General features: G+C 37.5%; 1 protein-coding gene across 10 annotated transcripts in view; it reads right to left on the bottom strand.

The window, feature by feature from the left end:
- LOC132153008 (dachshund homolog 1-like) overlaps positions 1-13089 on the bottom strand; it is a 114836-nt gene that overhangs the window by 20612 nt on the left and 81135 nt on the right. For all 10 annotated transcript variants that reach the window (XM_059562090.1, XM_059562089.1, XM_059562097.1 and 7 more), the window contains exons 4-6: positions 8791-8963; positions 8350-8485; positions 7151-7285 (exon numbers count right to left, since the gene is read on the bottom strand). In XM_059562090.1, coding sequence (XP_059418073.1) covers positions 7151-7285; positions 8350-8485; positions 8791-8963 — 444 coding nt within the window. The remainder of the gene's footprint in view (positions 1-7150; positions 7286-8349; positions 8486-8790; positions 8964-13089) is intronic.

The raw sequence follows: 13089 nt of genomic DNA, 5'->3' as shown, positions 1-13089 counted from the left end.
TCTCATGCCCTCATGAGCAGAAGAAAATGGATGCAAATCCATATGCATCTGGTTCACAGCTATATAAAAATACTTAGGATTTTTAAAAGCGGGTGATGTGTTAAACGTGTGGAAATCTGTTTTGATAACATTATTCATAACACTGGCTTTGCGCAGCTTGAATTAATAACACTCCATTTACAGATGGAAGAAAGCTGGCATGGTATTTCCAGTTAAAGAGATTAATTTTTAAACACCTAATTGACAGGCCGGGGTTAGGCGGGAAAAGCAACAGCAACTCCGGGTCTGTGGCTGCCAAGTCAAGGTGACTGGAACACTTAAGTGAGCTTTCAAATGTGAGAGAGAAGAGAATTAGTCTTCCCACCGTTTTTCACTGCCAATTCTCTTTTATTAGGAGCGATTTTGTCCACAGTCAAAGGATATAACAGCCCTAAGTATCCGTTGATAATTACGGAACAGTGAAATTTTAACATTTGTCACACTTTGCCCTAAACTCAGCAGCTTAATAAGAGAGCAACTCTACGGTGTGAGAACTCCAATGTGACATTAAAGTTCACCTAAAAATGAATTTATAACACTCTTGTGTCATTCCAAATCTGCATGAGAAGAAGTTTTGAAAGTGAGTGGGCTCCAAACAACAAAACTGAATTTTCATTTTGGGATGAATTATCCAATTCAAAGGGGTTTTGATTAAACTACAAAGTGGAATCTGTGTTTTTAAGTCAGCAAAACATCCGTTTTAATTGTTACGTCTGGTATATCAGCCTCAAAACATGCTGTTTACAAAACAAAACTGTGCACAGAAAACAATGATCTCTGAGGTATTTAATTGTTATGTCTAGGATGTCTGGGTCATAAGAAGTCAGTTTTTCCTTAACACAACATTTGTTCTTAAGCTTTTCGCATTTTGAATCACAAATTAGCAGAAACGACATTGCTAATTGTTAAATTTAATTTGTCCAAGGGCAAACAAATTATACATTTGTTCACAGCAGTGTGCATATCGTTAAGGGCAGATGCTCTGATATGTACTTAGAATTCACAAAGAGACTGTATGTGCTGCATATGGAACCACGTTCATTGTAATTGCCCTTCTAGAGCAAAACAAAAAGAAAGTCCCTTGCAAACTGAGAGAATGGAAAACAGTGGAACTAGTCAAAAAACAAAGCCCTTACCCTCTTGGCCAAGAGCTGCATCTTTTTATTTTTCTCAGAGCAGGTGCAGCACATTTCTCCCTTTGAAATGAAGGGTAACATAAAACGGCCCTGGCATGTTGTGATGGACAAGGAGATTTCACCTTCTCTAGTGAATAATAATACATTATTAAATTTGCCTCTCTGTTCGTGAGATACTCTTAGCTGACCACAGCATATTTATGTCTCTATCTGAGCCTTACATCCTGGCAGGAGAAAGCATTCTGTCACTTTTAAGGTATTTCAAAGATTAGAAAGAACCTCTTGCTTTTCAACATTCCTAAAAGCACTGTCTTTCTTGTGGAATGTGATTAGCAGTCCATGGTATCACGTAATGGAACATTCATGAGGGAGAACAAATATCCAAATGAAGCGCCGTGTCCTGGAGGGACGGCCCACATTTGCATCATCAGCACTATTTGTTTCGCTGTTCGCAAACTTGATTGATCCTCTATTGAATTTTTTCTTTCTTTCTTTTTCCACCCCTTCATTTCGACGGAACACACTGACAAGTTGTTTGATCATACACCATGAGTGTCTGCCAAATCACATTTCAGATCCCCATGGCTAATGATCCAGCCTTTTGTCTTAAGAAAAGTCGGTCAAGTCAGCACAAGCCTCAGTCCGTTTCACTTTTGAAGCCAGAACCACAAAGACACTTAAAAAGGTGATAGAAAACATGCTTGGAAAACAAGTATGTCTGATGAAAGGAAAGTTTGCAAGTTTACTGTGATCTGACATGAGGTTAGAGAACCAGAGGTGTGTTATAAGTAACACGTTTGCTAAGCAAAAAAACAATGTCTCAATAACGATGCAAGATGGTGGTGATAAAACTGCCAGAATGGCAACCGTATTCCTCGCTCAATAGTTTTGACTTCTGGTTTCTGCTTTCTGGTTTCAGACACCTGCATGTATTAACAAAAATCAGTGTAATACATTACAAATAATGATTGTTATGCAGTCAATCAAAAGTGAATTAGGAAGTAATTTGTAATACTACCTTTTAAATTCCTACCTTTTAAATAACCTTTTAAAGTTAATGTTCCTGCCACAGAACATAATAAAAAAAATCAATAAAAAGAACACTTTGAATTTATTTCTTGTAACTATGACTTTACATCTCCCTCCTGTATCAAATCTAACAATTCAACTTTATTCCTTACTTTAAAATTTCTGTATTTACAGTCAAATATAGTGGGGAACATCTCCCTTTTCCATAATCATGCCTTTTAACATGTTATTTGATACAGTATTAATCAAGCATCATGTTTACTTTGCTTAAAAGGTCCACAGGATTTGTAAAATTTCCTGCAGTACGCTAAGTGAAATTAGCCAGATTATTTCTCAAGTGTTACGCTCTCGGTGAAATAAAGCCTCTTTCCTTGGGGTTTGTGAAGAAGACAATTACATCAGCAAAGCAATCTAATGAATTTCCATTCTTGCACTGCAAGAACAATATCTAGTTCTGCCAGAAAAAAAAAAAAAAAAAACGCACAATTTGCCACTCTCTTCACATCTATTAAATTTAATGTCAGGAAACTTGAAAAATCTTATAATGTTAGTACATCTGCAAGTTACAATACACAAATGCAATGTTACATGCAATTAGACTAACTATAAAAGAATGAAAACATGGTTTTTATACACCACAATGTTGTTTAATTATTCCCTTTTTCTCTTTGATATGAGTTTTTAAAAGCAAAGAACTTTTATTTTCATGTCTTTTGATGTTTTTGGGGATGAGGTAGATTATGATGAAGTCATATAATGGCTAACACATGCTTTGCCATTCACTGACCAGCTGGCAAATTATTGGAGTGATACTGCGGCTGCCATGCTCCATTATTCATTTGACTGCATCCCTGCACTTGTCTGTTTGGCCAAATCAGATCTGTTTATTCCACGAACATTGAATGCTGAATTCAGAGGAGGGGGTGTATGCATCAATCACTCGCATAACCAAAGTCATGATGTACTGTCAATAGGGAGACTCGGTTATGGTAGGGTGTTATTTCAAAGTTTCACAATATGCCTGTGATGAGGACGCGGTCATTTAGGAATTTGAATAACATGGTAACTACAAAAAGGGGAAAGGGTAATCATATATACACTCATCAAGATTATTTGTAGCAATACTCAACAAGAAGTGATGCTTTATGTCGACTTCATAGAAACAAAAAGAAAAGAAAAAAATATTTTGTGATCAGCCAAAGTAGATTTTTCCTTTTTTGTAAGCACAATTTGAATCATTATTACAAAATGTGTTACAATAAAGTACACAAATCAAATTTTGCATAACTAAATACATGCCATGGTGCATCAACATCACATCGCCAATCATCAGTGTCATCAAATGTGACTCATCTGTGATGATCAATAATACAAGAATAATTTATGTGAGCAGCTCTCATTTGGTAAAAATAAGTCTACCATTCCTTTGGGCAACAGAAACTGTTTGCAGTTATTATCCCATAAATTACTTTTCTAGTGTTGTTATTGTGCGAAGCTAAGCTACAGCTCCCCCCCATATGTGGATATATTCACGAGCGGCTCCCCCAAGGAGAGGAACCATGTTAAATGTTTGATGTCCAAAATGAGTTTAGTGCCAAAGGCTTTAGAGCCTTTCAAATTTCCTTGTTTGTCAACTACCTGCTGTTTCACAAGAGCGAGGCCTGTCAAAAACAATTCTGACAGATTCCTTTTGTGTTGTAATTCAATTAGTCCAGACTTTATAATAAATGTGAGCGAACCGTTCGCCTTTTTGCTTCACTTCAAGGTGAGGTGCCACTTAAATCTGTCTACTTCTACTGACAGAGAAATGCTGGCAAAAAAGAACAGAAATAAAGAACACCATATTGTTACAAACGTGCTGGTATGTAGATAATCGCACGAGGAAGAATAAAGAGTTATTTTAATGATCCACAGAAGAACAGGGGCACAACCAAACACAGATCATCTTCAAACATTAAACGATCAAACATAACGTAGAATAATAGCAGACAAACTGGATTAAACACAAGGAAAGTAATGAGAGGAATGGAAACAGGTGGGGAGTAATCAATTAACTAAATAAGGAACGGAAACTGACCAAATAAGGAATACTAAAATGAACGGAAGTCCATGACTGTACAGCAATGATGTATTATTTTATAGAATTTTTTTTTTATTAACCCAGAGTGATAGCATCGTGGTATTATAACATTGAAAAATGTCTTTCTTAATAAGTCAAATCATTCAACTTAACCGCTACTTTGAAAAACACTGATTAATTCAGTCTAAGAGTGCGTTATTGAATCATTCACTAAATTGATTTGTTCAAACACACAGACATATATTAACAAAACAAATGAGCAAGTCAATCATTTACTCAGTATTGCTTCATCCATAGCAACAAACAAAACAATTGTGTGAGTCATTGAATCATTTACTCAATATTGCACAGAGTACAACTATATTGTGTCTAAAAATAAAGCTACTTTATATTGATTTTTGTTAACTGTTGTTGTCATTTATTCATGTACTGAAACAGATTTATTCATTTCTGATTGATTTAGAAACATAACATCAGTACTGTGCATTGCCTAAATACAAGCATCAATTCAGTTTTGATTTTGTTTGGAACTATTTTCCATTGGCAAAACAAAAATACATAAGTAAAAGTCAATATTGTGTCTAAAATGTAAGCTACTTAACATGAATGTCTTGTATACTGAACTTTTGCATTAAAGAAATATCACAACAGTACTCTTTCAAAAAGTGAAATGATTATCTAAATGGACAAGACACAAAGACTGTCCCGAACTCATCTACTACCATTAGCCTGCTTGGATACAGGTGACGTCGACACCTCAAACGTAATATTTTGCACTGAAGTGAAAGTGCACGCCGTGGCATTAATTTAACACTCTGCCACGACCGTAAAGACCAAACAAGTGGAGAAATATCATTAAACCATTGGAATGTAATCTCATTTGTCTTAACAAACTGATCCAATGAACAACCCTAATTAAAAAGGGTGCCATAAACAAAAGCAGGCCAAGCCAGACGAGCCCCTCCTCTTTAACCATTGAGCACATTTATTTTATTAATCTAATGCATCATGTATCATATCATTACAGTTCAATATATCTATCATTAATTTTATTCCCTTCACTTAAAGCTTTTATTGGGATTACTTTGGTTATTAGTTGGTCTAATGTATTGGTTACCTCCAGATCCGGCACCACGATCTCTCTCATCTCGCGGCATAAACCTGTGCATGTTATTCAAATTGCCTCATTTATTATGATAGCTTCCTCATGTAAATTGTGCTGACTGCTCGCCCTTGCACAGTCCTCATTAGACTAATGAAAACCTTCAAACGAAAAAACTAAACAACCTGCCAAATAAAGGTCTGAGGTTATTATGAAAATTACAACTCTGGGAGCCAGGAGAAGCTCTGTTCATTAATTCATGCTCAGCAAATTGGTAACTAATTTAGTTGCACTCCTCTGCATTAATGGATTATTTTATAAAAATGTTTTCCACAGCCCGAGACCTTTGCTGCACACATTAGAGAGCTTTGGATTCTAATCAAGAGGAGTGACATATTAAGCATGCCAATCGTCTGAATGATAATGCAGCGGCGATGTAGATAGACAATGTGGATTTTCACTCAGTCTGAGGAAGTCAGGACCAATCTAGCTCAATTGATATCTAAAGGGTATGGTGAAACCATGGCGTGCTGGGGGATTAGACAGATTCATCCCCACATCACTATTGGGGAACAACAAGAAAAAAATGTTCTGCAGAAACACAAGTGTTTTGATAATGTTATCACGAACAGACCAAGATATCAGTGGCGTCAATCCAGACATACTGTACAGCACACAATCAGTCACTAAAAACATTAGATTGAGACTGAACAAAACATGTTGACATCACACATCAATCCCCCAAAGACCCACACGAACACCTCATCTCCACCCCCCCGCCCATCACACCTAAGGTCTGACCTGTAAATTCATATAATCATGCTAATTACTTTGATTCACAGGCTTGCTTGGTCTATGAGATAGACCTACACAGCGCCTCCTCTCCGGGCAGATCCAGCAGGAGATGTGCAGCCCAGTAATTTCCACCGTGGTTTTAATGTCATTATCACCTTCTCTTACACTTCCCCAGACCTGCCTTCTGCCTGGAGAGAATTCTCATATCTATTATTTGCTTCAATTTGTGTTTAATGGAAAGGGTATGAAAGGACAGATTTTTTATTTTTTTTTGCCAGACCAAAGTAAATAGTTAAAAGTATATACTACATTTGTCAAATGCTAAGCTTTCTTCAACTTTCTATTCAAAAGCTGGATAGATTTGTTTGGATGAATTTTAGTAAAAAGGCATCTGATAATTATAATCAATGTTTAAATTGTACATATTTTTAAAAGGACGCTCCACACATTTATTCATTTATTTCTGTTCATACCTTTGTGAGATTGTTCAGTAATATTGTGAAATATTATTAATTGTAGCATTAATTGTTCAGTAATATTGTGAAATAGTATTACATAAAAAAAAAGTATTTGAATATATTTTAAAAATAATTTATTCCTGCGATGGCAAAGCTGAACATCAGTGTTAAAAACAATTGTGCAGCTTAATATTTTTGTGGAAATGGGAATAATGTTTTTTCAGGATTCATTGATGAAAAGAAAGTTCAAAAGAACAATTTGTTTTAAATAGCGAAGACATTTACAATGTTACAAAAGATTTATGTTACTTTTGGATATTTCTATGCATCCTTGCCTGTATTAATTAAAGTATTCATTTATTTCCTTAAAAAAAAAAAAAACATCACGTTACCATATGGCGGTACCAGGGAGAGATTGTTTTGAGTATCACAGAAACATGATTTCATGCACAGCAGTGTCACACTCAAAAGTATTTCTCAAACATTTTTTTGTAATGTACTGAACTCTGACCTTTCTCCAGGTGCATTCTCTTGGCCTCGTGGCTGATGTCATGAGTAGCCAGATCGCCCTCTTTAGGCCCAGGTAAGATGCTGGGAGACAGGCCCAGTAACGCCTGGTTCATTGACAGTCCATTCTGATGCACAGCTTTGAGAGAACACAGAGACACATTATTCCCATCTCCACACACTCTCAATCGTCAACACAAAACACCTTGAGTGATAAATAATGATTTCAGTTGAAAAGAGCCCTCGTCATCCAGTGGCTAGAGAAGGTGAATACGTCCTTGGCTCTCAACTGTTTGTGACTTGTGGTGTACCTCATCTCCAAATCAATGCACCAGGCAATCAAAATCACATTTGCCACTCTGTCTGGCGCGTGCAAATTCTCAGTGCAATTCTCTATAACATCTGAGATGAGAAAAAAAAAACTGTGTTTATAAATAAATGCCACTTTACAAAAAAATGTGATCGTCTGAACCCCCTACTAAAAGTATTTTTTAATAAAATGTCTTCACTACAAATTATATTATTAGCATTATTCAAAACAAAAAAGCAAAAAAGTAAAGAGTTCTCTTACTAATTAAACAATGGGGTTTGCTTCAATGACAGTAGTACTGGAAACGCATAAACTTTAATTTAATTTAAATTTGACTTGTGGCTTAGAAATTGAGCATAGTCTTATTAATATGCATAAAAGTTTTATTTATTTTGCATCATAAATATTAAATTTCTTTAATTCTAATTTCTAGGTACAAATCCCATATTTTCAATGCAGTTTTTAGACCTCAAATGAGTTTTGAATTAAAACAAAGAGTTACTTGTTAAGATACTGCTCCCAGAATAACATCATACAAAATAGTAGCATATTTCAGAGATGACGAGAAACATACATGCAGGCTCTCTCAAGTGATTAAATACATTGTTTTTATTTTATGACATTGCAAATGATGAAGACATTTGAGGTCTGTCTTTGCACATCATGAACCAGATCGAAACTTAAGATTAAAAAAGACAACTAATATCTTTTTTTGCCATCTGTTGAAAACAACAGAAAGCGGGGAGGGACGCACATTAACAAGAGGCATTTTTAGTGTGGTATTTAGTAGCTCTTGAACACGCTTGCGCCAGTGTGTGGAGACACTGGAAGAGATGAGGGAGAGAAATTGAGAGACAAAGAGAGTGGGAGAGAGATTTATGAGGTGAACATACGCATTCTGTCGGAGGAGCTCTCCGTGTGTGCGGGAGAGCTGGAGACGCTGCTGCTGCGCTGGGATGAGGGACGGCTCCCCGGCCTCCTGCCGTCTTCCAGAGAGGGAACAGGGGAGGGACTGTCGGGGACCCGTTCCTGCACAGCCAACAGGAAAAACAGACACAGCCAGGGTGGCCATTACATTACACACTCTTTTCAGCAACACACTTCCACGTACACACAAGCGGCAGTGATTTTTTGTTTTGTTTTTTTGAGACACTGCCTCCCCCACCCCTTCTGCATCCTTTCCTTGCTTTCTTTCCCAGGCTATTGTCTGACTGACTGCTCCCTGCAATGCCGTATGAAAGCACGGATCACGCACCACCCAGCCCCCTCCACCTCCCCTCAATGGCTGATGAGAGATGTGCACGACACAATGAGAGAACGGCGCCGTGTGTTACCTTAATCACTGATGTCACCATTCGGGATGGGGCACTCTGTCCCTGTGCTGCGGCGGCCATATTGGCGATGGTGCTGAGGTGGTTCATCTGACTCATTGCCATGGTGACGGATGCGGGAGGCAGGCTGACAGGGATCAGGGGGTGGGGCATCATCATAAACGGCAGTTCCAAGCCTGTAGATGAGAGAGGAGAGCAGCTGATTAATTAATCATTTCTGGCATTAAGTTGTGTGCAAAAGAAGACGTGTGTGTGACAGAAAAGAAAGCATACTGCTGAAGAAGGGAGGAGGATTTAAAAGAGAAACGCTATGAATTATTCACATGTGACTTATTGTGCAAGCACTGTGTCTTGCAGAGTAAATATTCATTAAATAATAATCATTACATTAGATACTGTAATATATTAAAGCTAGCATTTTCAAGCCATTATGGTCATTAGAAACATAAATATTCACTTTCGTTGTTAATAATACATATCGGTGTTAATAATATATAGCATTACACTCATAATAGACTAATAATTGTGAAATTTAAACTAATCTTTATTATGTTGGGAAAGGGAAAAATTATGGAAATATTTTACCATTAATAGTAAATGCATTCAAAATATCTGCGGAAAAATAAGGCAAACATGAAAGGCATTAGTAAAAATGAGCAAAAACGAGCCAATTACAACTAAGTGTGTATCATGATGCTTGCAAGGTAATTACAAGTACTTGTGCCAGAAACTTCATTACTTGTATAAGAGTGCATTTATAGTGTCATTTATTTTCAAGTCCTTGATAGCTACATGGGATTTAAATAATTAAGACATATAAAGTATTTTGATGAGAAAACCCAGATCCTGCAGGAGAAAATGTGAACGTACTGCTAAACTCATATATATATATATATATATATATATATATAAATAACTATAAGGGCGAACTGTGCTACATTCTTAGACAGTGATTAAATGAGTAGAAAGGAAGCTGTCCTGCATTTTCAAAGGACATATGCACACAAATAAGGTCACAGACTGGTGTGTGTCCCTGAACTAAAGACCCACTCACTCCCACTCCTGACTTTGAACTAAAGGATCAAAAGTAACTAAGAGAAATTTTGGTCTCAGGCGGTCAAAGGCATGACTCGAGTGCTTGAAAGACAACTTGAGTGTTCGAAGTGGATCCGATTGAGCGAGTGGGCGGCCCCTGCTCTGTCCCACACTTCCCCTTTATTGCCTGGCTCAAGGTAACAGGAGACACAAAGGGATAATCCAGCGAGCTGTTTTTGTGCAACATATCAGTGGCCAAGGGCTGTGAGACAGTCTACTTTAGAAAAATATAACGAAAAAGAAAAAAAAGGGGGATGATGGGGAAGGGGGCTTCAGTGTGACACCGTTCCTCAGAGAAGCATTGTACATTTCCATAAGAAAGATGACCAGCAGATGCACAGGGAAAACACATTCCCCAACATTAAAAAGGAGGCGGAGATTAAAGAACGATAGGCCAAGCAGCACCTTGTAAAGGCGTCTCTCCTCAAGTGCCGAGTCTGAATCAATTACCGCTCGCAGGACCGGACTCAATTAAAACCTGCCACGGTGTCAGCGTGTGATTGCAGGATACTTACTGCGCCACATCGCAACAAATTGAGAGAGGCATTCATGCACGTATCTACCTTTCAGATCTTTCGAAAGCCGGTTGAGTGCCGGCATGCCTTTGTGATTCGCTCAAGAAGATCTGACTGGATTTCAGGAAATCAACATTTACAAGAGAGAGGAGAAACGTATTAAAGTCTGAAATGACTTTGCTTTTGTCATTTAAATGGGCATCCTTTATCAACCCAGTGGTGAATGTCTGTTGTGTTGACCGACTTCCACAAAGCAGAACTCTGCATGTGTGAATGACTGCAGGCTTACAGTAGCAGACTGCTCTCAGGGGCCTAATCTCTCTCTCCCTCTCTCCCCCCGTCCCACCTCCTTTCATGTTCCGCCATACTTAAGTGATGTTTCAGCCATAATGGCCTATTGAAAAGCATAAGAAAACATGATACAAACAAAAAGAGGTCCACTAAGGCTTTTCAGACAGACTGGAAGGCGATGAACTGTGGATGTCTAGAATCCAGATGTATGATGAAACAGTTGCATTGCTCATCAACTGATTTTTTCCCTCTTTTGTTGGAGGGAAAGAAAAACTCAAGACATTATCAAGGCCATTTTACTATATTAATTAATTTAACTTCTTAATAAAGCTTTTTATTTTATAAAGACACCTTTATTTTGTTGTTTTGCATATTATTGATTTAATTTCAAAAGGACAAAATCAATGAAATTCTAAGACACCTGAGCAACTAATTTATCCTTATTTCAAGACGTAAAGATTCAGATGATTTGTGTTAGTTCAAGCTTACAGTAGAGTCCTGAGAATACATTAGAAATTAGAGAAATATAAATGTCATACTCTCTGAAGGGTGAAGGCAAATAATTATTTTAATAGAGGTGTAACCATCAACCAAAAATTACTGTTACTATGAATACCAGACAGACAAACAGACAGATGGACAGATGGACAGACGGACTGACGGACAGATAGATAGATAGATAGATAGATAGATAGATAGATAGATAGATAGATAGATAGATAGATAGATAGATAGATAGATAGATAGATAGATAGATAGATAGATAGATAGATAGATAGATAGATAATTCCATTGATCGTTAAAAAGAGACAGTATGAAGTAGCCATTGTCTTGTGAAAGCTGGCTTTCTAAGCACTAGCAGCCTGCACTATCCTGTGAGGGAGGAAGCTTTCCCTTGACAAAAATTAAACCAGCTCCTACTTGGCACTTTATTATCTCTTCAACTGAGTGATTTATTGTTTGTGGAATGAAAGCAAAAGAGGAGGAAAATTACATTTTCAGCAGAGCCTGGGCCCATTCTGCCTCTATTCCTCTGTCCTGGAAGAGCTCACAACAAACAATAATGTCAGCTGTAATTGATCTGAGGTCGCTGGTTAGCCCTCCAGTAAAAGCCCACTATTTAAGTGACAATCCGCCCTGCCTGCTCCACAGATGCTGTCTAATGAAGCTGTCCATCTTTGCTATTTACCTTCTCTTAAATGGAAGAAGATAGATGTACTGTATGAAGCCGAGCCAGGGAAGATTTGCTTTCTTCCTGTGAAATAGGACCTGCAGATGCCGTTGGAATGTGTAATAGGCTGCTGGAGTTGGAGACGGGGGTTCCAGCGCTAATTAAATGACTTGTTTCTGGCCTATCCATCTTTGTTTGCAAGCACAATCCTAGACAGCAAGCAGTTTTGGCCCAGATCTGGCTCACATTTGGCCCGCATTGATTTCACGCGGACCAGATGTGGGCCAGTTCTGAGCCGAAACTGCTTGCTGTCTGGGACAGAGAAGTATGTTGTAAATGCTCTTATCTAAACAGACATTCTTTTGCTCGTCCCTTTGATTTGAGAGCCAAAATCTTCCACCTTTTGAGGCAGCTGTTGAATGGGAATAACAATTTAACAGTTTTTCATGTGCCATTTCAGAATGGCAGATTGTTATTTTTTACTATGCCCATTGTTATAAAAAGGTCTCACCGGTTGCCAAAAACAATAATCAATTTTTAAACAACTGGCAAGGCTTTTCGACAAAGATTTCTTATTCAAAAAACAAATCATACTACATTTTAATTGCAAACATGATACAGGCCACTCATAAATGCATTCTGGCTATAACAAAGGACCTTCAACCATAAAAAGGAAGCGCTCCACCTGTGTAGAGAAAGTGTTATTGACATAAAAGCATAGGTCCCTCATAAACAGACACGAGACTGCTTCACTAGTACAGGTATAGATTGTTTTCTTTTTCCCAGATGGCATAGCGAGTCAAGGCTCTTAAACGCTGTGATTCATTAAGGCCCGTTAAAGAAAGGTATTTCCCTTTGAAGTAGCCACCCACGGTCTTTCTGTGTCATTGAGAAAAACTTTAAAGTCTTTTCTTCCTGTTTATAATCTTAATGCTAATCATAAAAATAACATCTTGAATTTGTTAATATCCATCGAAAATTAAAATAAAAAAGAAACAGACCTGTACACTATCACCAACAATCATGCAGCACTAAAAAAAAAAACACCCCCAGACGCTTGAGTATTTGTTACAGGCGATATTTGAAGCCACAAGAACATAGAAACTGCATCCTTGTGTGAAATAGGCATTTGCTATGCTCACTCTGAAGTGAGAGTGCTTAATAAGAAACAGAGGCTAAAGAAAAACATCTATTACACAGTTATGAGTGTAAAAAATAATGGCAAAAATA

This window comes from Carassius carassius, chromosome 11, assembly GCF_963082965.1.
Source record: "Carassius carassius chromosome 11, fCarCar2.1, whole genome shotgun sequence".
Classification (NCBI taxonomy): domain Eukaryota; kingdom Metazoa; phylum Chordata; class Actinopteri; order Cypriniformes; family Cyprinidae; genus Carassius; species Carassius carassius.
Note: the sequence above shows the minus strand (reverse complement) of the source record. Positions and strands in the feature narration are given on the sequence as shown.